Raw genomic sequence first — 24,473 nt, 5'->3', positions numbered from 1 at the left:
TGCGTGGCCAGCCAGATCTCCGGATTTAAATCCGTGCGATTTCTATCTTTGGGGTCATCTCAAAGACATCGTGTACAAGAATGAAGTCCGTGATGAGGAAGACTTGCGAAGACGAATTATTGAAGGTTGTCAAACAATCAGGAACATGCCAGGAATCTTCCAACATGTCCAAGAATCTTTCGAAAGACGGGTTCATGTTTGTCTTAACGCCGGTGGTGGACATTTTGAACAATACCTGTAACGTCCATGTTAACTTGTTAAGAATAAAGTAATACCAACCGAAAGGTACCATGATACTTTGAATTTACTTTACTAGAGTAGGCATACTTCTACTCATTTAATACACTTCTGCCAGGTGAAAGTTCAATATTCTCATTATTTCTAAACAAGTTGATAAGGCTGAATTTGTTTTAGTCTACATATTCGAATATTTTCTTGTTTTAGGGGCCAATGTTTGGGGGGCCATATCTTCGTTGCAAATTCTTGTACACCCCATGTTCTTTGACACTTTCCACTCAGTTTGACCCAAAGAACACGCCCCTTGATTTATGGCAGACTTATCACAAACACCCTGTATATATATATATATATATATATATTTATATAAATCAAAGTCCTGACATACTGATTCACTGGCTGACTGATAATCAACGCCCAGCCCAAACCGCTTGCCCTAGAAGGCTCAAAATTTGCAGAAACTAAGAAAGATTTTTCGAATCCGCCGCCATCTTAATAAATGGCGCCTAGAAATGTAAAAAAATCTTCTCTATCCAACAAAGTCCGTGCGTTTCAACCGATTTCGCAAATATTTAGTACACTGGTTTCCTTTTAACCTATAGACGGGCTGAATGGTCTTTTTTTACATGCGTTAATAGAAGCCTATTAACGCTTCGTCGTGAAGATGATAATACGTAGAGGGGGGTTGACACTATTCTGAGAGGCAAAGGAGGCTTCTCATATTACACGATCTTCAAGGAAGTATACTTTTCGGTTTTATCTATGAACTTCAACTTTTATTGGAACTATAATATCAAAATCAACTCAGCTTGGTACTGCTCAAAAATAGCGCATTTAGGTCCTAAAGGGCACCCTACACGCTCAATAATTTGCGCTAAAAACGTGGGGCCCGTTATTTAAATAAAACGTTATCCAGACTAATATTTGCACAAAGTTCAAATATAATGCTACAATATGTTTTAGGAAATGGAAAATCATTTTGCGTTAAATTTTGGACAATATTTGCGTAAAAAACTGAACTTATATATTGAGTGAGTTTTTATTGCTCAAAATGTTATGGAAAATACGAACAATATTTCGCATTCGAAATAAAGCAAAGTCTGTGTATTTAACTATTTATATGTTATGTTTGGTCAATAAAATTGTAAAAGGTCCATGGACTCAACATCAACATTTTTATTGTGATAAACTATACAGGGTGTTTGTGAAAGGTCCATCAATAATGAAAGGGCGTATTTATTGGGCCATTTTGAGTCGAAAATGTTCTATGACATTTTTCCGTTCGGGCCACTGTTTTCAAGTTATGATTGGAGTAATTTACGGATGACCCCTTAAATTTAATTAAGAAATTGAAAGACAGCGCTAATTTAATGAAGGGGTCATCCCTAAAATATTCAAATCATAACTCGAAAACCGTGGCTCGGACGGCAAAATGTCATAGAACATTTTCGACTCAAAATGGCCCAATAAATACGCCCTTTCATTATTGATGGACTTTTCACAAACACCCTGTATTCAATATAATTGAATAAATCGTGTGGAATATGATCAATATATTTGTCCAATAAAAAATAAAATTTTTGTTCTATATCTTGAGCTTTAAATATCATCAAAATTTGCACAATTAGTGAAAAGTCTTGGGAATAATTTATAAGATGATGAATTTTATAAATGTCCCCCACTTAATTTGTGTTCCAAACATTGAGCATGTAAAGGCCGCTTAACCTGAATTAAAAAAGCCTGGTATAAAACAATATAAAAATAAAACCCTTACTCAGTAAAGCACGCGACATACATTATTTTTAGCGCTCTCTAATGTGTAGACCTTCCTGAATATTTTAACCCTTTTTTTTTTCAATGTAAAAAATATTTTTGGTCTAATTTTCTAGAGAATATAAACCAATTTCTACCATCGAAAAGCATTACATTTTACACTTAGCTTAATAGCTAATCGAGCGTCGTAATTTTAATTACATTAACTAATAATTTTAGATATTTCATCAGTCGCGATGAGTTATTTATCGTTAATTGTTGCAATCTTTGGCCTTGCTGTTAGCCAAGGTAGATGTTGAAGTACTTAACACCCGGTAATGTCTGGTAGTTAATAATTTTTCTTCGTTTAGGGCTCGTATTTGCATCCGACGAGGTCACAACCAACGCGACAGTTTCGACTAGTGCCAAAAGCAACGACTTGTCTCTATATTTTGTCAATGGAACTTCCAAAACCACTGGCAAGCCAATTGTCTGCATCTTGGCCGAATTCAAGGCCGAGTTCAACCTCGCATTTATGACTAAAGACAACAAAGTAAGCCAAACTTCTGGCAACAAAGTACGTTGCTTTATCATTGAACAAAATTGTTTCTTAGACTGCTACCAATCGAGTTTACGTAATCCCCGATGATGCCGTCGTCAACAAGACCAAGAGCTACTGCACCGAAACTGTTAACGTACTTCGTATTGATTTCAAGTTTGGCGAAGCGTCTCCGAAAACCAACCCTTACAGTCACTTGGAACTCATCTTTGCAAAGAACGCCGAGCAGGTCTTCCTCTTTGAAATAACCTACGCCTTCCACAACTTGAAGAGCGTTTACGAAGACTCCAAATACGATGGTGATATTAGGGTATGCCGTTATTTCAGGTTTAAATAACCGACAACATATCCTTCCAGATTTCTACGGTGGAAATACGAACCGGTCCTACTTCCAAACCTCACCCGGATATTCCTACTATTGCGAGTCACCTGAGGTTTTCAACTTTCGTGGAACTCTTCTCACCCTCACCGATATGCGTTTGGAAGCTTTCAGAACCGAGGACACCAAGCTGTTCTCTAAAGGTTGCTAAAGATAAAAGTGTACTGTTTAACAGATCTAATTGAGTTTTCTGAACCCGATATAGAAGAGAATTGCAAGGTACCCATACATGTAATACCGTCCAATTCTCTTGGAGTCGCTCTTGGCTGCAGTATTGGAGCCATGATATTTGTTGCGCTCTTGGTTGGATTGTATTATCTCAACAAGAAGTACCAATTCTACAATCAGTTGACGCGTTCGTTATCTAACGATAATTAGATATCATGTTAACACGATGAATCAATTTACATCATTATAATGTTTCACTTTTTGTAACTTACAAGTTAAAGAAATCAATAAAATTACTCAATTTTACTTTGTATCTTATATCTTCGACCTAACATACGGGGTTCAAGCTAAGGGACGCCTTTTGAACAATTAAATAGTATTTCTAATAGGATACATCAATCGACTTTATTCTTAATTTTTTTTTTGAGGTTTCAATGCAAATTAGGTCAGAAGACCGCGGCAAGAATGCAATAAAGCAGGGAAGGAAATGAGGTTAACTAGGGAGGTGACGAAAGGGATGTGGGGGTCACGTCACCTCCGGCAGTCGGCACCTAAAGGGTAGGATCGCCGACATGGGTCTTATTCCTTCAAACTCTGCCGCCCAGAAGCTTGGCTTATAGGAGTGCGCCACACTCCCGGCTTATTCTTCATCTCGGCTGACCGTTATCGTTATTATTTCACGGAGTTAAATCGATTTATAAAAAACCGTTCAAAGGCCAGGCTTTATTATATTAGATAATTAATTTACACGATTATTCTGCTGAAAATATACTATAATTAAATTCAGTGATTATTTATGAAAAATGTAGGATCATTCATTTCACCAGGGATAAATTTAATTTTAGAAGTAAGAATGGAGAACGGTTAGCCTTTACTTCAGTCCGACTCATAGCCCAGTATAGAGCGCCTCCCTCCAACACGTAGAAAAGTTTAAATTATCTTATTGGCTCACTTAAACTACGATTTGATGACGTTGTTGACGGGGACGGCGAAAAATACGTAATTCCTTTTTACGTCTGTCGCTATGACCCGCCTCTTTTTACATACCCCTCCGTCCCGTGGAAGTTATTCCCAAGATTTTTCACTAATTGTGCAAATCAAATTCCATCATGATGTTGAAGGCCCAATATTTAGAAGAAAAAGCCTTTAAACTTTATTGGACAAATATATTGATTACATTCCATATGATTTACTCAATTATATTGAACTAGGTAGCTGTTGCCCGCGGCGTTGCTAGATGTAATAAGAACTTCCATCAAAATGATATAAAGAAAGGGTATGTTCTACTGATGACTAATATTTTTGTCGCACCCTAGGAGCGAAGGCACTCGGCGTTGCCCGTCAGCCCGTCGGGACATTTTTTATTATTTTCCATGCGGACATTATTCCATAAAGAAGGGTTATTTAGTTTTTGGCCGCCATTTAAAAAGATGGCTACAAATTGATCCCAAAAGACCATTCAGCCCGTCTATAGGTTAAAAGGAAACCAGTGTACTAAATATTTGCGAAATCTGGTTGAAAAGCGCGGAATTTGTTGCAAAGAGAAGATTTTTTACATTTCTGGGCGCCATTTATATATATATATATATATATATATATATATATATATATATATATATATATATATATATATATTTATATAAATCAAAGTCCTGACTAACTGATTGACTGACTGACTGATAATCAACGCCCAGCCCAAACCGCTTGCCCTAGAAGGCTCAAAATTTGAAGAAACTAAGAAAGATTTTTCGAATCCGCCGCCATCTTAATAAATGGCGCCTAGAAATGTAAAAAAATCTTCTCTATCCAACAAAGTCCGTGCGTTTCAACCGATTTCGCAAATATTTAGTACACTGGTTTCCTTTTAACCTATAGACGGGCTGAATGGTCTTTTTTTACATGCGTTAATAGAAGCCTATTAACGCTTCGTCGTGAAGATGATAATACGTAGAGGGGGGTTGACACTATTCTGAGACTCAAAGGAGGCTTCTCATATTACACGATCTTCAAGGAAGTATACTTTTCGGTTTTATCTATGAACTTCAACTTTTATTGGAACTATAATATCAAAATCAACTCAGCTTGGTACTGCTCAAAAATAGCGCATTTAGGTCCTAAAGGGCACCCTACACGCTCAATAATTTGCGCAAAAAACGTGCGGCCCGTTATTTAAATAAAACGTTATCCAGACTAATATTTGCACAAAGTTCAAATATAATGCTACAATATGTTTACCAACCTTTTGAGAACAGCTTGGTGTCCTCGGTTCTGAAAGCTTCCAAACGCATATCGGTGAGGGTGAGAAGATTTCCACGAAAGTTGAAAACCTCAGGTGACTTGCAATAGTAGGAATATCCCAGTGAGGTTTGGAAGTAGGACCGGTTCGTATTTCCACCGTAGAAATCTGGAAGGATATGTGGTCGGTTATTTCAACTCTAACTACAACGGCATATCTTAATATCACCATCGTATTTGGAGTCATTGTAAACGCTCTTCAAGTTGTGGAAGGCGTAGGTTATTTCAAAGAGGAAGACATGCTCGGCGTTCTTTGAAAAGATGAGTTCCAAGTGACTGTAAGGGTTGGTTTTCGGAGACGCTTCGCCAAACTTGAAATCAACACGAAGTACGTCGACAGTTTCGGTGCAGTAGCTCTTGGTCTTGTTGACGACGGCATCATCGGGGATTACGTAAACTCGATTGGTAGCAGGCTAAGAAACAATTTTGTTTAATTATAAAGCAACCTACTTTGTTGCGAGAAGTTAAGCTTACTTTGTTGTCTTTCGTCATAAATGCAAGATCGAACTCGGCGTTGAATTGGGCCAAGATGCAGACCATGGGCTTGCCGGTGGTTTTGGAAGTTCCATTGACAAAATATAGAGGCAAGTCGTTGTTTTTGGCACAAGTTGAAACTGTCGCGTTGGTTGTGACCTCGTCAGATGCAAATACGAGCCCTAAACGAAGAAAAATCATCAATTACCAGACATAACCGGGTGTTAAGTACTTCGAAATCTACCTTGGCTAACAGCAAGGCCAAAGATGGCAACAATTAACGATAGATAACTCATCGCGACTGATGAAACGTCTAAAATTTATTAATTAAAATAATTAAAAATATGAAGCGCGATTAGCTATAAGCTAACTCAAAAATGTGAAGCTTTTCGCTGGTAGAAATTGGTATATATTCTCAAGAAAATTAGACCAAAATACTTTTTACTTTGAAAAAAAGGGTTAAAATATTCAGGAAGGTCTACTCATAAGAGAGCGCTAAAAAGAATGAACGTCGCGTGCTTTAGTGAGTAAGGGTTTTATTTTTTAAATTGTTTTATACCAGGCTTTTTCTATTCAGGCTAGGACCAAACTGCGCTATTTTCGAGTAACCCGGGGTGAGTTGAGTTAGATATAATATATCCAGTAAACGTTTTTTGAAAAAAAAACAAAAAGTATAGAAGCTTGTGTAAAGTGAGAAACCTCCTTTGCCTCTCAGAATAGTGTCAACCCCCTCTCTACGTATTATTATCTTCACGAGTTCACGACCGTAGCACAGGGAACATGCGTTAGTAAGCTCCTAAAGTAGCAAGTGTTAAGAATTAACGTTTTGATCGCCACGATAGAGCTATTTCAGTGGGGGAAAAATTTCGTCTACTACGAAAATTCGGCCTGCCTTTCAGTGTAGGGCGGACATTTTATGAGGGTTTTCTCTATGGGCAAATAGCATTGGTGACGTAGCCATTACCCCCTCTGAAATAGCTCTATAGAGTACTATTTTCTATAAACCTTTGACCTCCAAAATGCTCTTCTCTGATTGGTTATTTCGTGTAGAGATTGAGAGGAGGGTCGTTTGCCTCTCATTTTACATGGCGTCTACAACCAAAGGGTCGAACGAAGAATAATTTTTGTTATTATATGTGAGCCTTTGGTTCAATTATTTGGAATTTAAATTACCACAATAGAAATAATAAGACCTTTCAACATTGAAACGTAAGCTTAAAACCGTCCTAACCTGTTTTAAACGTTCTTGATTTAATTTTTAAAAAAAACCCCTTACAGATAGGGATAAAAAACATTATGTACACATTTCTCTTTTCCACATACATGAAATGATTTTGATATGCTCGAAATCTCATTATCTAGCGAAGTAGTCAAACGTTTAAATCAATATTTCTCTGGTAAATAAATCGGTTTGTAGAAATAGGGCATTAACCCTTGGACAATTCTCATGTGAGGTAGAGTTACATTTCCATACGTAACAATAGATGACGGTACATGATGAGGGAACATTAGTGGCAACATCAGACTTAGTGACTAGTGAGCCAAGGCACATAACGTTGGCTTGGACAAACACCAAATAGTAGATATGTCAGAATGAATCATCATATCAAAGTATTTTATGCTTTATAAAAGTAAGATATTTTAATTAACCCTAATTCTAACTAACAAACAGCGAAGAGAGAACCAATTACGATATAAAGATGTCTTTCATAAGAGGCCCAATAAGATTTTTTCAAACTTGGTGCAGTAATAAAGGTTCAAGTCTAACATGGACTTATCTTCGAAGGGTTCTAACTATCTTGGATAAGCAATTATCGATTATAATTCTTAATATTCTCAAATAACTTGAGAAATAATCTGTTTCCCAATCCATTATAATTAATAACTTTAGTAATATATGCCTTAATTGTGTTGAATAATATGTTTCAAGACCAACTACGGATTTCTTAATTAACCATTCTTTAAATAAGAACCATATTTTAAACTAGGGTAGTCTTGTTTTGCCTTTTAAGAAAAAAATTGTGGAGGAGATATTTCAATTTATTATTTAATATTTTATTTAATTTTTGGGGGAAAATAGTACAAGCAGTTATCATGATTAATACCACTACTCCACAATATATATTTTTTATCTATAAACTATGCAGAAAGAGAACGATTATAAATGATATACCAATAAAAACACCCTTGAAAACATTTTTACAAAACGAAACGTTTGGGGTCTAAGTAACATAGAATAATATTCAATACTAAGGAATATAATATTGGGAATGCAACTGATATGTCGTATTACTTCTTCAAACACTGGTTCACTCTGTATTGCTCCTTCAGTCTGCAAAAAGTTAAAATATAAATTAAACGTTATCTAAAATGAAGTAACATATTATCCTCGTTTTGACTGTCACTAATTATTTTACTTTTGCGCTATTTGGAGCTATAAAAGTATTAGTGTGACTCCTAAATGCTGGCTGGGGGCCTTTCTTCCTTTCCTAAAACCCCAATTTTTTCACGCACCTACTGCTTCGAGAATTTAACCTTAAAATCTTGAGTCTCTCTATTATAAATTCGTGATGCCTGAGCCAAGCTTAGTTAAAGGCATTATGGGCACCAAAATGGCTTTTTTGTATCAAGGTTTCCACAAATCGCTTGCCAGATAAAAATAGTTTTACGCGTCCACGGTGACGTGTGCGCCATTGCCGCAGTGCTGATGGTTTTCCAGAGACCTATAAGCCTGACGGGAGAGTATGCACTATGCATGTGGTGCGCAAGGGACTTGTGGAGCCTTTTAAGTATCTTTTAATCTGTTATCCATGAAGGAACACTATGGCGAGTCTTGGCAAATGGAAAATATTTGTTGCGTCAATTTTCAAAAAAAAACCCAATAACCACGTCCCGTGATACCTATCCTATAGTAAAAGACCTAAGTTTTCACGCCTCATTGAGTAACTGATTTTTCCAATAATGATAACATGACGCATTCTCTATTGTATCAAAATACGCCATAGCTCTGTAAGAGAAGCTGCGATGTGCTTTGCTTTAGTAACGGTCTCCCCAATTTAGTTGAGTATGGATCTTTTGTCTCTTGTTTAATACTCTTGCTTGTACAATTACTGGAGTTAGTACCGTACCTGACTGCTTGAACGGCGATGAATCCTCCAGCGTCAGAAGGCGTATAGTTTCCTTGAACATCCATACTAACTAATTCCTGATTGTAGAGAGAATTGGGGGATTCGCGTCCGCGAATCATAATGTTGCCCTTGTATAATCGGATCGTGACGGTTCCATTTACCACATCCTGACTCGCAGTTACGCATTTTCGAGTGAATTCGCCTTCAGGGCTATACCACAAACCTGTTACAAACAAGATAACAAAATATGTGTTAAATAAGACCATTTAAGTTAATTTCATAATACAATTAACACCAAATCTATCCATATATAATCATAATTTCATAAAATATGTTCCATTAGTTTGTCACTGGTTATTGAGAGTTTGTCATGAAGTGACGTAGGTGGAACCTCATAGATTCTCGTAAAGCCACGCTAATGGGATGGGGTATGCAGTGTGCTGTTTTGTGTAACTAAGCTAGCCAATATACTTCTAGAATTTTGTCATTTGTTAAGGTGAGAGCTTTTAAGATTTTTATGGTTTTCTTTGTATTATACTAACCATTGTATACTTGTTCGGCGAAACGTTCAGTAATGTATCTTTTCAATCTTCGTACTTCCTATATAATATAATAAAAGAATAATTATTGATAGGAATGAGAGGACTAAGGGAGGGTGAAAAGGAAAAATCAAGTGAGATTTTTCACTGATTCTTCAACTACTTAAACACTTGTTACTGATTTTTTCCCTTTTTTAACATTCAATAATTTGTCAAGCTGTTTTCCCACGCTTATTGCAATCAGATTTAAATAATAAAAAATATGGATAAGTTTCTAATTTCTGTGCTTTTCATTTTAAATTTGAAACTTGCGGCCCGAAAATTTGTTCGCATTGGCCCTTTAGCCGAAGAGGTTGGCCACCCCTGCTTTAAACCATAATTTTTAACATAATTGAAAAAATCACTATAAATCAAAATAATTAGTCGTAGGTAGGAAATTATAGAAGTGACACTGAGAACCTTATCTCCTCGTTTTCACTGTATAATGATTAAGCAGTATATGGGATCAGGGGTTGGGTTTTTAGTTAAGTTCTCGACTCGAGCGCCAAGTTGAGGTCAATTCTTCATTGCTGGTAGAATTACAGGGGCGTAACCCACTGTATTAGCTTTATCAATATTGCTCTTAAGAAAAGTACACGCAGAGAGAGAATTTCCCTCTCCCTCGTAATGTGAGGGAGGGGGTTAAAGGTTTAGAGGTTAGAATCACCAGACGCCCCTAAACCAATGGCGGCGTAGTAGCCCTCGTTTTCAAGAATAATTAAAATCTAATTATTTTTAACAAGAAATGATTTTCTTATATTTGATTCCTATTATATTTAGAAAAAGCCCGTTCTTTTAATGTATAATGTTATGTTATCTGACCATTTCCTTTTAGAATAATTCAGTAAACTCTAAATAACTTTAAAAAATCTTTTAGCCAATTAAGATCTTTCAGATATTCAGTAACGTCTTCTCTAGCTAAATAAAGTTATAATAAATTGTGGTTTTGAATAATAATTTGATATATAAGACAATATTTTGATAATAGATGAAGAATAGGCCAAATATTAAGATCTTTTATAAACATATCGCTATTTCGTATATCAGAAAAATATAATACCAATACTTTAACAGATGGGAATTTAAATCCAAAACCTTCAAACCGTTATCGTAGACGTCAGTGTTAAGCAAGAAAACAATAAAGGCGGACACAAAAATTGGGGAAAATTTCCGAGGACTAACAAGTGTTTTGAAAACGCGATATTTCACGAAAAACCTAACCTATACATTAGGCCTAAAATCAAGCTTTCAAGATCGCTTCTCTACCATTGCACATGCGCGGCGGCCATTTTGCGACTGCTACAGCTTCTTCCAGTTTCCCTTAGTTCGAGAGTAGATGGAATGTAGGTCAGATTTTAAGGTCTACCGGGAATTCATCTGCATTAGAAAAATCACAATGCGATAGTACATGTGGGAATTTGAATAAAGACCTTCAAACCGTTATCGAAGACGTCAGTGTTTCGCTTGAACACGAAAAGGCGGTGACAAAATTGGGAAAAACCGTCAAAAGGGATCTGTTATCTTAACACGTGTTCTTAGAACCCGAGTAAATTTTATGTTATAAAACGGCATGTTTGCCCTATGGTAAAGTATCTTCGCTCTCCGACGCTACGTTCGATTGGTAAGCATCTGGATTCTTTTGGCTTTTTGGGTTCGCGAAGAGATAGATTTTTAGAACCTTCATATTCATAAATTTAGCGGAGAAAAAACTTTAGCAAATTTATTGGAATTTTCCCCTTAATAAAATTAGAAATCATTGTCTTTCAGTTTCTTAATTAAATTTAAGGGGTCATCAGTAAAATACTCCAATCTTAACTTGAAAACAGTGGCTCTGACTGCAAAATCTCATAGAACATTTTCGACTCAAATTCGATTAAAGAACATCCCCCTTAATTTATCGTTGACTTATCAGAAACACATAGTATGCAAAACTGAATCGCGCTTGTTTATATCTTGTTGGGGAGGATATTTACAGCCCTGATAAATTTTCGTGTCAGCCACTCAGCCTTGTTCTTTCCTTTCTTATTTACAGATAGAACACGTTTTCGCAACGAAAAAAAAATGTCTCGAGGAATCCTCATTTGCTTCTTATTATTTGCTGGCGTTGCCATTTCGATTGCCGATTATAGTATGAAATTTATAGAATTTTTCCCGTATCATTAAACAACGAAATCACGTTAGGCCTATTTGTCATTTTAAAATCCATTTCTTTTATTTAAGTATGCACGCCAGGAGGTTGTAAATGCATTGATGTGGGAGTAATGGAAGCAAAGGCTCCTGGGGTTTGCTATGCAATGGTGCCGGACGTCGGGGATAGATTTTATAAATGCGAATGCGAAAATGGTGATTATATTGTTTTAAATTTAGGGCTCAAACAGAGAGTTAGACCTGTTTGTGTTCGTTGTTTGTTAATTCCACTATAAATGCGTGGATTGCCTTGATGATTTTATGAAATATTAGCATGAATTTATTCACTAACACTGATAAATATGTCTAGAATTACCCTGTAGCCTAGTGTTAGGAAAATAAGCCTTGGTCTATCTTTGAAACCAAACATGAGCTTGACAACTTTTACTTCCACCATAAGTTTATAAGATATGTTCCATAAGTATGTCACTACCCATACTTCGTAATGTTAGAGGCTAGTTCAAGAACGACGTGAGAATTGACTACACTCGGTTTTGCAGTCCATCCTCCTCTTTAGTCTGTACTAAGCCTTTGACAGCGCCTCACTAGGCGTCGCTTTACGAGAATCTATGACGTTTCACCTACGTCACTTCATGACAAGCTCTCATTAACGAGTGACACACTTATGGAACATAGCTTATAAACTTATGCTTCCACTAAATAGCCTCCTACTATCGCCGAGTATGAGGCGACCTAGGGCAAGCCTGTTAGTCATTCGCGTTATCATAAGTTCATAAGATATGTTCCATAAGTTTATCACTGGTTTATGAGAGTTTGTCATAAAGTGACTGAGGTGAAACGCCATAGATAATAGTGAAGCGACGCCTGGTGAGGCGCTGTCAAAGGTTTAGTATAGACTAAATGAGAAGGTGGACTGCAAAACCGAGTGTAGTCAATTACCGCGTCTTTCTCGAGCTAGCTCTCAGCATAGGTAGTGTAAAACTTATGGAACATATCTTATAAACTTATGGAGTTTGTGAATAAATTCATGATACCAGTATTTCTTGTGTTTCCCGTGAAAACCTACTTTAACAACACTTAAAATGTATCCAAGTTATCCCGTTAGGTCATTTTTATTTATATATTGTGGGCCACCATTATATGAGACCCCGACTCGGTTATCAAAAATCGCCCTTTTGGAGAACCCATTACATTCCATGTAATTTGCGCTGGAACTTAATGAATCAGCCAATCAATCAGCCTTAAAGCATAGCGCTGCTCCAGGAAAGTCCCCTCGTAGGCGATCCACTGGAACCGCGCTATGCTTTAAGTGTATATGAGACCATGCCCGTTTAATTTGTGTACAAGAGCCTGTAAATCTTTTAAGAATAACGCGTTTTGAGATGGATTTAGGCTGATCGCCGGTGAAGGTTTCCACCCTTTATATATAGATGGTTTTTTAGATATTTACACCTCTCTTCATGACGCACTCTGAAAGTTAAGAACTCTTGCAATGATTAACGTTCTAATGTTTCAGCATGCACGGAAGACTTCTTCAACGGTAAATCTTGTAAGTGTGGAACCGAGTTTGGAATTTGCAAAGATAAGATGTGCAATTGTGAACCAACTCAATAAGTTCTTCATTAATTCTAATAATTGAGTTTTGTTTAAAAAGTGTAATATTCTTTTTTTTTAATTAAAGTTTGTTACGCACTATAAATGTTCAATCACTTTTTATCGAAACCTCTGTATAACAAGGACTTATCAGAGTGTATTAAAGGGATAGAATCGATGTTTTGGCTACTAATGAAAAGATTTCATATTTTAAAATCAGATAGAACCTAAAATTACGTTTTCAAAAATATATATATATTGATACTTTTAATAACTTAACTATTTTTAATTAATTTTTAAAAGTATTGTTTTTTGGGACTGCTCCGATCACTACCCCCTCCTGCGTCGTTTGGCAAAAACACGGTTGAAACATCTACCCACCCCTCCATACGCTCCTCTTATTTGAAGATATGGTAGCTTTACGACTAACAGTAGTTTTCATACCAGGGAGGAAGTAAGGAGAGTCGACTCCGGTAGTTTCCGTAAACGTCCGGTAGAGGCATGACAGAAGCGTTGCAGAAGCTAGTGCTTCTAGCGGCCTCTAGTTCTCGTACGGAACATAATTAGATGCACGGGGGGCAAGGGACTAGTTTCCCCAATGTTAATATCCCCCAGTTTTTCCGTACGACAAAAAGGGGGCACCACGGTCGCGTTTCGAAAATCGGGTACTACAGCCAAAGCTAGAGTCGGCTATCCTTGTTTCATCCATGTTCATACTATTTCACTTGTGGATCACAAATAAACTTGGCCTTAACTTTTATTTCGATTTACGTGTTTTGAGAGGCGTGAAAGAAGCTAAATAGTTTCATAGCAATTAAATCGTTTAAGTAAGAGGTTTAGCACATTTAATTTGAAAAATAAATCTTAAAAGCTTGAATTTAGGGCCACTTAGAATAAAAAAATCGATCGTGGAAACTAAGCCTTTGCCAAAATGTCGTAGAAAGTGCGTTGTTTTTGACTGTACCAATACAGACTCGGACAAATCTCTGTCATTTCATAGTCTACCAAGTAACGAATTATCCGAATTTGAATTTTCCTCACTTGACTCACGAATTTCGAAAGATTCAACCGAGTCTAAACTATCGGATTCTACTACAGAGTCAGGCCCGTCTGATATTTCGGATTCCGAGCTACGACTCGACGTCGACGATGACATTTTCTATTTGGCTCCTGTAGCAGACGACGGAAAAAAAATCCTACTATCCTCAACTTGAGTTCCCCTACTTGAGTTCCTATTTCCAAACAACCAATGAATCAAGAGACATTTACAACGTCATAGTGTGAAAAACAAGTTGGGCAGTATTTCGCGGCTAGTTTGAATTTCAAAATATCTAACGTACTTTTCTTAATTTTAAACGTTTTAATTCGATTTTTTTTTTTGGCACACATAATTTTAGGCACATTTTTTTACCTAAAACTGCCCTCATCTTGTACTAGTCGGAAAACGTTGATCCTATCCCTTTAACTTTGTCAATGTCGCGCTTAAGCGACCTTAAACACTTGCCAATAGTTAAAAACAGAATGGGATAATAGAAGAAGGATGACATTCTGTATCCTTTTAATACTTTAGTTATGTAACATGATTCTTCCCGGGCTCATGGCACCATTTTTGTTTGTGCTCATGCTCATCAAACTTCAGATGGGCATAGCACCGTCTTAGGGTGTATTTAATAGCTGTTTCGTACTAAACCCTCGGAAATCAACCCACAAATGTCGCCATGACGTGGGACAAAAATCCACAAGCACTCCTTGGCAAATAGTTAAGCGCTAATATGGGGGAACTATTAATTTTGACTAATTTGATACAATTGATGGAGTTGGTTACTACGTAATAGATAACAGGTCAAAACGAAGAATTTAGAAAATAATACTAATAATACTAATAATAATAATGATTAGGATTTCTGTGAAATATTTTAAAACATTCGATTCCAATAAAATGTGAGGGCGTACTATACTACACACCTGACAGTGTTGTTCTAACCAAACTCTCTTCTCTTCATCTCACTAGTTTCGCGCCTGGGTCATATTGATAGTACGTGAGCGCCAACAGCGGAAACACACTCAATCATAAAGACCAAATTCAAACGTTCTAACTAACAAGTTGGGAAACCAAAAATAAACCTTTCCTAGTCGCGGCGAGGGCTATCTACCCACTTAAGAGGTTTTTCTTAAATAAAAATTAAATATAATTGATTTTAAGTATTTTAATCGTCAGTAATTTACCTTTATTCTAGTTAAGTCGTTATGATAAACGTTATTCCTATAACATTTTTAAGCATAGCTATTGTTGACGATTGAATTCAAGCGTATGCCTTTTTAACAATTTTTGGAGATTTATAGCGAATTCCACTTACTGCTCTCGGAGCGCTCCCATGGAGCAATAAATATAGGAGACCCTGATTTAGCAAAAACAGTCTTTAACGAAGCCGAGAACTACTTCTCCCATTTACATGGCTCCATGGGAGCGCTCCGCGAGCAGTCAGTGGAAATCGCTATTAGTATAAGGCGATTGATTCCCGTTAAGGGATAAGGAATAGCGCAGTTGCGTGAACTTTGGTGGAAACCTTGCCATTGGGAGGCTAGACGTTTCTCCTAACCCTAGCCCATCGCCGTGTACATCTTAACCGTAGCCCATATTGCTTTCTGTGAACTGCGAACGCGGTCCGGTGTTACTCACACGTTTGCTCGGATTTGCCAATTAAATATTAATCTTTACAATTAACTGTGTTATTCAAACGATATTATAGGTCAGTTCTTTCTAGACCACTAGAGCTACTACCAGTTTCGTCCAAATTTTCATAACTTTCTATTTCAAAACCCAAATCCGTCTTTAACCCTGATATAAATATCGTAGTTGCTCAGAAAGAATTTCTCGTGTCACCTCTATAATTTCCTGATATCGCTTATTAGCAAATGATCTTACCCTGTCCATCGTAAAAACTTCCAGATCAAGATGGGCTTCACGCAAAATTGATCCAGCTGGAGTTTCATATACACCTGAAATGGTATCGAGAGATTAGTGTGATTAACAAATCCTTAATGGAGGCTCTAATAATAATCGTTAATTTGCATTAATGATCTTAATTATAATCATAAGATTAATAAATAAATAGAATTGTTATTTGTCAGTAAAACTTAATTTAATTAAAATTTAATCATTCTATTTTATATCGAAAAATAGTAAGTTTCCGAAATTTAGTGATATTTAATACTAATTGAAAATAAAAGCTCATTACACAGGTGACTCTGATAATTATGTTCTTTGAGTCAGACTGGATGAAAAATGACAAAGAACATGGTGTCTAAATCGTTTAGTTTCGGAGGTACGGGGCTCCTATAACAAGGAAATTGGCACACATGGGGAGTAAGACACATCAGCCTGTCCATCTTGTTTAGACAATTTCAATACCTTCCAATCTATGAACGTTAACTAACCTTTATCTAGCAGAATTTTACTTTTAAAGCTAGAAGTGTGCCTAAGTTGGTAATGTAAAAGTAGTTCAAAGTACTTTTCAGAATCTCCGCTGAGATAGCGGTCATCTAAGCAGAGTCAAGCAGACGACACAATTCTTTCAGCAAAATGACCGGTAGTACAGTAATGATAGGCTTAAATTCAAATTGATTAACCTTTAGCCCCTCCCTTTGTGATAAATAAAAGTGAAAATATGAAATAACTAGGTACCTCTTGACTTCATTCCTATGAAGCGATTTTCAACAATGTCAATTCTTCCAACGCCATGCTTGCCTCTGAAAATTAAAACCCAAACGATTTACTCTAAATTTTGTGCCCATGGTGAATTCACACCACTCAAGAATTTCACGATAGACAATTTCGTAAAATACTCGCAGAAAAACCAACACAGAGAATGAAGCTAGTACACCCTCTTAGGATATCTCCCTAGCACAAGGGAGACTAGGCGACTCGCGCTGCCTCTAGCGGTACTTCTAGGCGCCATGGAAATAACCCAAGAAGGCGGCCCCGCCCCTGTAGTGTCTGCTTCTCTTCTGGAGTTAATGGTATGGTGCTTACCCTATTTGGTTGAGGTAATGGAAGAGTTCTAATGGATCTTTCTTCACGGTGTTATCTCCCAAGTTTTTAACGGATGTAGGAGTTCCTGAAATTAAAAGATTAACTCTAGGTTTATAAAGAAAGCTGTTGTTATTATAAAGTTACTCGAGAACCATTCTTGGTCTTACCATTTTTAAATTCAATGATAATGTCTTCGGGTGTGTCTGGAGCTTTGCACGGATCAACGGTCATTTGATATAGATCACTTGGTGCTGGATTGTTTGGATCTTCAAGTATTCCAGACTCATAACTAGTATTCGTAGGAAGCGTATTGCTATTAAATTGCACGGTACATTTAACGAAGAATTCTAGCACTTTAGTACCTGATATGCATGAGGTTTGCGTCCATACTCCAAGGTGCTTTCGGAGTTACGGGAACTGGTATCTTTTGCTCCTGAAATATTTTAAGAAAATGTTTCACGTATACTTTATAATTGAGTACTACTAATAAAGGATTTACTACGTTACTAACCTTTGCGTAGGTAATGAGTTCTTGTCGTCCAGGGAATCTCATGTAGAATTCTTCCATTCGCCAAGGAGCGATAACCTAAAAAATTTCAATAGGTTTGGTCCAGACGGTATTATCAACGATATGAGTTGAAGATTTACCTTGATCTGCGGACATAATGCGTAGCAGACGAGTTCAAATCTGATTTGATCGTTGCCTTTGCCTGTTGCTCCGTGAGATATGTACGATGCTTTTTCACTTTGCGCGACTTTGATTAAAGCTTTGGCAATGCATGGTCTGGCCAAAGACGTTCCCAACAAGTATCTGTCTTCGTATATCGCATCGGCTTGGACTGCTGGCCAGATATAATTGACCACGAAGTCTTTGCTTACGTCTTCAATTACCACCTTTAATTTCATGAATAATAATAATTTATGAAGTTGATTATTCATAAATTATTATATATTTATTTATTTTGTTATTATATGCTCGGTGTTCCAAAAAGTATGGTAGGACAGAAGTACAGTGGGTTTTATGGAAAATTTTGAGTCGAAAATGTTCTATGACATATTGTCGTTCGAGCCACCGTTTAGAAGTTAATAATGAAGTGTTTTAAATATGTTCACTTTAAATTAAGCATGGAAATTAAACACAATGCTAATTAAACTAAATTTGTAGATTTCAATTTGTGTGCATTTCAATTAAAATGTACCGAAAAATTATTGCGCGACGATTTTTCTTTAGATTGCATTGTTATCGCAGGCAATTTCAAATTAGCAATTTCATTTAACTAGCTTTGTCCTACCACCCTTTTTGGAACGTCCTGTATACACTACACCTTTAATTAAACATAATTAAAAAAAATTATTGTGACATAGAGCGTGCCACCAAAATTTTATTATCTGGGGACAATTACAAGGATTTTTCTTTTTGTAAACGTTACCTTCTTGGCTCCAATTTTCATGGCTTTCTTTCTCGCTTCTTCAAAATCCTCTTCCTGTCCAATATTTGCCTGAAATTATTCAAATAAAACCCGCTTAATTAGTCATTTACAAAGAATTGTGGGGAAACAAAAATTGAGTCTTTCAAACAAAAATCAGCCCTTCTGGAAAATTCATGGGTTGACTTCCGACTGCTAATATTTCTCAAATTATTTTTAGCCCCATCGTATATGCTATACGATGGGGCATTGGGGCTCTTAGTTTGATCAAGAAGCGATATCTAGTTTTTTAGGGAGAAGGTATAAATTCGCCACATTTATAATCTAGATTTATCTCCAGTCCAAACGTATAGTAGGTCCGGAGTTAATCCCCGCCTTTAAATTACAACCAGCATATCATTGGTTCTTGAAAACTCACGTCAGCGCGACGCGAATGACGAAAATTAAGTATGTTGTGAGTGAGGAGAGGCGAAATAGCCCGGCCTCCTTTTACGTCCCCCTTGTATTTTGAAAGGAGGACTGGGACTATGGCGCGCGAATACTTGGGCATCTTATAACTTCTCCCTAGTAAACTAGATATCGCTTCATGGTTTGACCGAATCACCATAAATCTACAAGCTATCAAGCCGTTGGTTTATCTATATGTAATATCTGAAATAGTCTATATGAGATAGCTTCCTAGACAACAGATAGGAAGACTTTACATTGTGAAAGATAGTATAGCATACATCAAAGTAATCAAATAGATTGCCTCCTCCACAAAGCTCTGGGATTTAAACTGTTCTTTTCAGTTTGAGAACAACGTTTTGAACAGTCAGCCAGTCGTAAGGGGATCTAAAACCGTGTGGTCTTAAAGGCTTAAGTTCTCGAAAGAATGAAAGACGTGGGTGTTTGTACATACAGAGTAAAACCAGCCCGGTACTTCCCAGGTTGCAGACATACAATAAAGTTTCTCTTACTATAGATAAAAATTCAAAGAGAGATACTTACCATGAAGCAGACAACATCGTATCCTTGTTCGATGAGCCAAGCTAGAATGCACGATGTATCCAGTCCACCACTATACGCCAATATCACTATTTTAGACATTTTAGCTGAAAAACATTTAATCATTTTATTAAATAAGTTTATAATTCTATTAAAACTGCAATCTGTTTCAGTTATCCCCAGGGCCGGAAATAAGAAAAATTTCTTATAGGACATGTGTCCAGTGACCCCCTGTTTGAATTTAAAATTTATAGGACATTGTCCACTGGAGTGTGCAAAAATAGTGTTGCATCTCTATAGTCAAGCTTTCAAAACTTGGGAAAATTTATTGGTCAAACTGTCCAGTGACCCCCTTAGTTTTTGAAAAAATTATGGGACATTTTAAAATTTTATTGGACAATGTCCAGTGTCCTGTGCTTATTTCCGGCCCTGGTTATCCCACAGTTCTTTATCGAGGAAACGTTATAGGGGTAATAAGGCTTAATTTATTGCAGACTCTCCCTCTATATGATATTGAAAATCAGTTCAGTCTGGAATATCGTAGCTGAACTTAATATCCTAAATATCACCAAAGTAAAATCACGTAAAATATAATTTAATGATTATGAATACATAATTTTTCGTTACACTTTTAAGAATATATGTGTGTAGAATATTCTAAAGACAACGTGAAAATTGCTATCTCAAGTTATGAAATCTAAAATTCTAAGAATTAGAATTCTTCGAATTTAGAAACCTCTAATGGGTTGTAATTGCGTCATCGAGTTCTAATAAAGACAAATATATGATTATGTAATATTACGTAATAATTATTTAAACGAAAAGCTTCAAATGATTTTGTAGAATCGTTGCGTTCAAATGTCAGATATCTTTTGTTAATATTTTTCAAATGCGTCAAATAAATGTTACGCGCAAGAGTGATGAAGTTTTATTATTTTTACTAAGTGTGTCAAGTTCAAAAATCACCTTTCTTTTATTGTTAGCACCGGAGTTTAATACAGGCGCGTATTTTTAGTGGCGCAACACTCTGAGCAAGACAAAACATTTCCCATTAATTTCATTATTTAATTATTTAATCATCTCCATAACAAACTGTTAATTGAGTGTAATTACAATGACTAAAAGCAAATTAATTGCATTTCTCTCAAACTTCTCAGTTATATGGGAGGAGAAATTGAATCTCGTACGCCATGCCCGTTTTCAAACGATAGGTGAAGTTTAGCACTAGAATATATCATTCCATTAAATCATAAGTGAATCATATTACAATGATCCACTTATGATTACTTATGATTAAATACATACAGAGAAACCAAGACACAAATTCGTCTAGGTTCTTTCAACTGAAATGGTGGGATCACTGAAGCGTTAAAATTCACGTTTTCCCGTAGCATAGGAGCAACATATGAGTGCTCATTAGAGAATCTGAACTTAAGACTAGCTCTAGAATGATGAATACGCAATGGCAATATTAAATCTCAGAGTAGCCTAGTGCTGATCAACTGTGACGAAACATTAGTATAAATGAAGCTAATGCAACAACTGAAAATTTACAGTTTCGAAATGTAAAGGTCAGGGGTCATCTCTATGGTTACGTATACTTTCAGTGTGGGTTATACCAGGGGGACTTTTCAGAGTGGAGTCTTATTAAGAAATGTGGTAGGGAAAAAGGCTAAGCACAGAACTCCTTTGCCTACAAGCGAATTTTTCTGCGCATTCCATTAGAGGAGGGAACACGTCACGGGAACATTTTTAGGAAATAGTCACTGACTTACAAAGTTTTGAACTGACTGACTTTCTCTCTGATGCGCCATAACCGGGGACGCTAGAAGACTATTTTTATAATGGGGAAGTCTTCATGTATTTTGCATACCACCAAGACTCCAACTTATTGAGTCTTCCTGAAGGTCTTTGGCAAGGATAATTGTTTTCAAAAAGAAACACTTTGAAAGAACGAATGTATTGATTGATTATTTGAAAGTGTCAAGTGCATTGAGTCTAAAATTCAGACGGAGAAATAATCCGAGGGGCTGGTCATTCGCCCAAAATTTTGTACACCTGATTTCTGATTTCTGAATTTTTATGAGAATTCCGTTGATTACTGAATGAATTCCTTGATTTCCGTGATTTCGATTACTTTAGGCGATTTCCATAATCTTTACACTGATTTCCCGTTATTGCCGCAGAGAATATATTATATTACTTGTGATTTCTGTTTCAATTTAAACGAATATTTTGGTGAATGCTGTGATTACAACTGGACTCTTCGTGAATTACGATGAATGCAGTGATTATTTCTATTGCAACTGATTACGATTTTTATTTTGGATTTTCGAATTCCTCGATTGATTATGTGTGATTACCGAGGTGATTACAAAAGATTACATGTGATTATTTCTAATTTTCTCAAGATTTCATGTGATTTCCAGTGATTATCATAGATTTCTGATTACCCACAAAAATTACTGTGATTACTTATGATTTTCTAAGAATTCTAGAAATCAAGTAATCGATTACTGCTGTTTTGTACAACTGATTATTCAAGTGACTAACCCCCAAAATAATCCCCAATAATGTCTCGTACCCCGGCAAAAAATGGCGTTCAATTATTCATATTGACAGAACCAGGGACAGATTTAATTTTCGAAGTAGGAATGGAGTATTTACTTCAGTCCGACTCATAGCCCAGTATAGACTATAGAGTCCCCTCCCTCCAACACGCAACGAAAAGTTTAAATTATCGTATTGGCTCAGTTAAACTTCGTCTTGATGACGTTGCCTGTGGGGACGGCGAAAAATACGTAGTTTCTTTTTTACCTCCGTCGCTATGACCCGTCCGCCTCTTCTTTCATACCCCTCCGTCCCGTGGAACGGGATCCGGGACTTTGACGCGCACTCACATTACTCTGTTCTCCATTCCTACTTCTAAAATTAAATCTATTCCTGACAGAACTCTATGGGAAGAATCATACTTGTTATAATTATGTTATTTAGCATATGGCCTTCAATTAAGCGGCAAGACCGGTAATTATTTAAAACGAGTGTGTATTCTTAGGTAATTAATTTTTATAGTTAGTAAAGTACCTTATAGACGGATGATGCAACATTTTGAATTATTAAGAAAAATCTAAAAAAAACTTTTCATACTATAAGTGAAGCTAGAGTCTTGAGACATCTGCGGTGCTCAAGTGGACTAGTATTGCAACCGATTTAAACATCAACAATATTAAAGAAGACACAACAAATTAATTTTTGATAATAAATTCATGATTTTATGTGGTCTTTCGAATAAAAATTAAAAATTTGATAATTAAGTAAAAGTAATTAAGTCAAAATAGCTGACAAGGTTACTTTAAATTCATTTCAGTTTTATAATCCGGTATTATACACGCCAGAATTGATTTTCGTTTTGAAAGGGAAAACCTGACTTACCTGTTTGAGAGTTTCGATATTATGCAAAACAGCACCAATATTGTGGTTTTCAATCGCACTAGCACCCCAACTACTTTAAATTTCTATAGCACCTGTTGCCTTATACTTATATATGGCAGTACACCTTACAGGTATGTAAACAAAACTTACATGTCAGTCAAGTTTCAATTTCCACGGTCGCTTACGAATCTCGATTGGAAGATGGTTGAATAACGGTACTGGTCGAATGAAGCTGTCTCTCCAACTGGCTTTGAATTTCTCGAGCCGTCGAACTACTAGATCTACGCTCGTCCATCTATTGCATCTGCGCCGAGGGGTTGGATACGCCCAGTTGTTTTGGAACAGCTCTTGCTGGTTGTTTTTAAGATTACGCTCTTTTCCAACTGACAATAATAGTTCATTACCATTATGAGTGTAAAATTAAGCTACCTAAGTCATTAACCAACCGATGATCGAAAGCTTCGTATGATCCCGTATTTTTGAAAATACTTTCCTGATTTCGAAAATATTTTTCCCGATTTCGAAAATATTTTCCCTGATTTCAACAATATTTTCCCTGATTCCAACAATATTTTCCCTGATTTCAACAATATTTTCCGGTTTCGAAAATAATTCCCCTGACTTTGAAAATATTTCCCCTGATTCCCAAATTCACAGTGATTAATAGAGTTTGTACACCTGATACCTGGCGTGTCCAACTCCTCGATCTATGCTTCGCCAGCCGCTCTCTCCAGAAGCGGAAGAGAGGGCGGGAGTCGGGGGGGGGGGGGTAAAGTGTACCGGTCTGTCTGAAGGATCCGCTCTTCGTTCCATTTAGCCAATCTCGCTTTCGCACTCTTTAATTTTCATCCTCCCTGAACCTCATTAGCCATAACACCAAAGTCAAAGGGCAAATGAAATGCGGCCCTTACAAAAATTACACATTTATTTTTGAGGCGATTTTGTCGTCGGCTGAAATGTAATGATGTCGCCAATGATTCTTTTCAGCAATAACTTGACCAATTTCGATAATTATAGTAATAATTAATTATTTAAAAACATTCTTGACGCTTGTGTCGTGACCAAGTGACTGAGGAATTCAGGTCAAAGGCCACATTGTGTATGGTGATATTTAGTCGGCGTGTTTTTCGCCAAGAGGCAACGCCAGACGGAGCCCTAGTTCCCTACACGCTCGCTCGAGGTAAGCCAATTCGCACTGCCTCTAGTGGTGCTCCTTGGCGAAATAGAAATAACCCGAGTAAGAGACCCAGCCCCTATATGTTGGTTTTTCTGTAGGTCTTTTT

The 24,473-nt window shown here is 36.6% G+C and overlaps 4 protein-coding genes across 6 annotated transcripts; 2 read left to right on the top strand and 2 right to left on the bottom strand.

Moving 5' to 3' along the window:
• The first annotated feature begins 2,147 nt into the window (after window positions 1-2,147).
• On the top strand, window positions 2,148-3,401 carry LOC149678550 (lysosome-associated membrane glycoprotein 1-like). The gene is made up of 5 exons (XM_089836491.1): window positions 2,148-2,298; window positions 2,361-2,542; window positions 2,604-2,847; window positions 2,906-3,070; window positions 3,133-3,401. The coding sequence occupies exons 1-5, from the start codon at window positions 2,247-2,249 to the stop codon at window positions 3,303-3,305; spliced, it is 816 nt and encodes a 271-aa protein (XP_089692617.1). The 5' UTR covers window positions 2,148-2,246; the 3' UTR covers window positions 3,306-3,401.
• Window positions 3,402-5,326: 1,925 nt separating this feature from the next.
• Window positions 5,327-6,379, bottom strand: LOC149678549 (uncharacterized). The gene is made up of 4 exons (XM_089835886.1): window positions 6,109-6,379; window positions 5,865-6,046; window positions 5,560-5,803; window positions 5,327-5,499 (listed from the first exon to the last, which is right to left on the bottom strand). Exons 1-4 carry the CDS (start codon window positions 6,158-6,160, stop codon window positions 5,327-5,329), a joined length of 651 nt encoding a protein of 216 aa, XP_089692012.1. The 5' UTR covers window positions 6,161-6,379.
• An 877-nt stretch (window positions 6,380-7,256) lies between these two features.
• On the top strand, window positions 7,257-13,417 carry LOC149678548 (uncharacterized). 3 transcript variants are annotated; one of them, XM_089837176.1, is made up of 4 exons: window positions 7,257-7,318; window positions 11,603-11,698; window positions 11,791-11,913; window positions 13,235-13,417. In XM_089837176.1, exons 2-4 carry the CDS (start codon window positions 11,632-11,634, stop codon window positions 13,330-13,332), a joined length of 288 nt encoding a protein of 95 aa, XP_089693302.1. In that variant the 5' UTR covers window positions 7,257-7,318; window positions 11,603-11,631; the 3' UTR covers window positions 13,333-13,417. The 3 variants fall into 3 exon arrangements, with proteins under 3 accessions (XP_089693302.1, XP_089693301.1, XP_089693300.1); XM_089837175.1 differs by lacking the exon at window positions 7,257-7,318 and adding an exon at window positions 7,336-7,495; XM_089837174.1 differs by lacking the exon at window positions 7,257-7,318 and adding an exon at window positions 10,889-11,191.
• On the bottom strand, window positions 7,898-23,427 carry Ass (argininosuccinate synthase). Its single transcript, XM_089837173.1, has 13 exons — window positions 23,341-23,427; window positions 19,762-19,865; window positions 18,775-18,843; window positions 17,993-18,238; window positions 17,856-17,930; window positions 17,707-17,777; window positions 17,512-17,633; window positions 17,345-17,429; window positions 16,997-17,061; window positions 16,238-16,311; window positions 9,535-9,592; window positions 8,993-9,215; window positions 7,898-8,196 (listed from the first exon to the last, which is right to left on the bottom strand). The coding sequence occupies exons 2-13, from the start codon at window positions 19,858-19,860 to the stop codon at window positions 8,154-8,156; spliced, it is 1,230 nt and encodes a 409-aa protein (XP_089693299.1). The 5' UTR covers window positions 19,861-19,865; window positions 23,341-23,427; the 3' UTR covers window positions 7,898-8,153.
• Window positions 23,428-24,473: the final 1,046 nt, after the last annotated feature.

This window comes from Phalangium opilio, unplaced genomic scaffold (assembly GCF_054372755.1).
Source record: "Phalangium opilio isolate 3A_F unplaced genomic scaffold, DU_Popi_V2 ptg000042l_1, whole genome shotgun sequence".
NCBI lineage: Eukaryota > Metazoa > Arthropoda > Arachnida > Opiliones > Phalangiidae > Phalangium > Phalangium opilio.
This window is presented reverse-complemented; position numbering and strand designations above follow the sequence as displayed.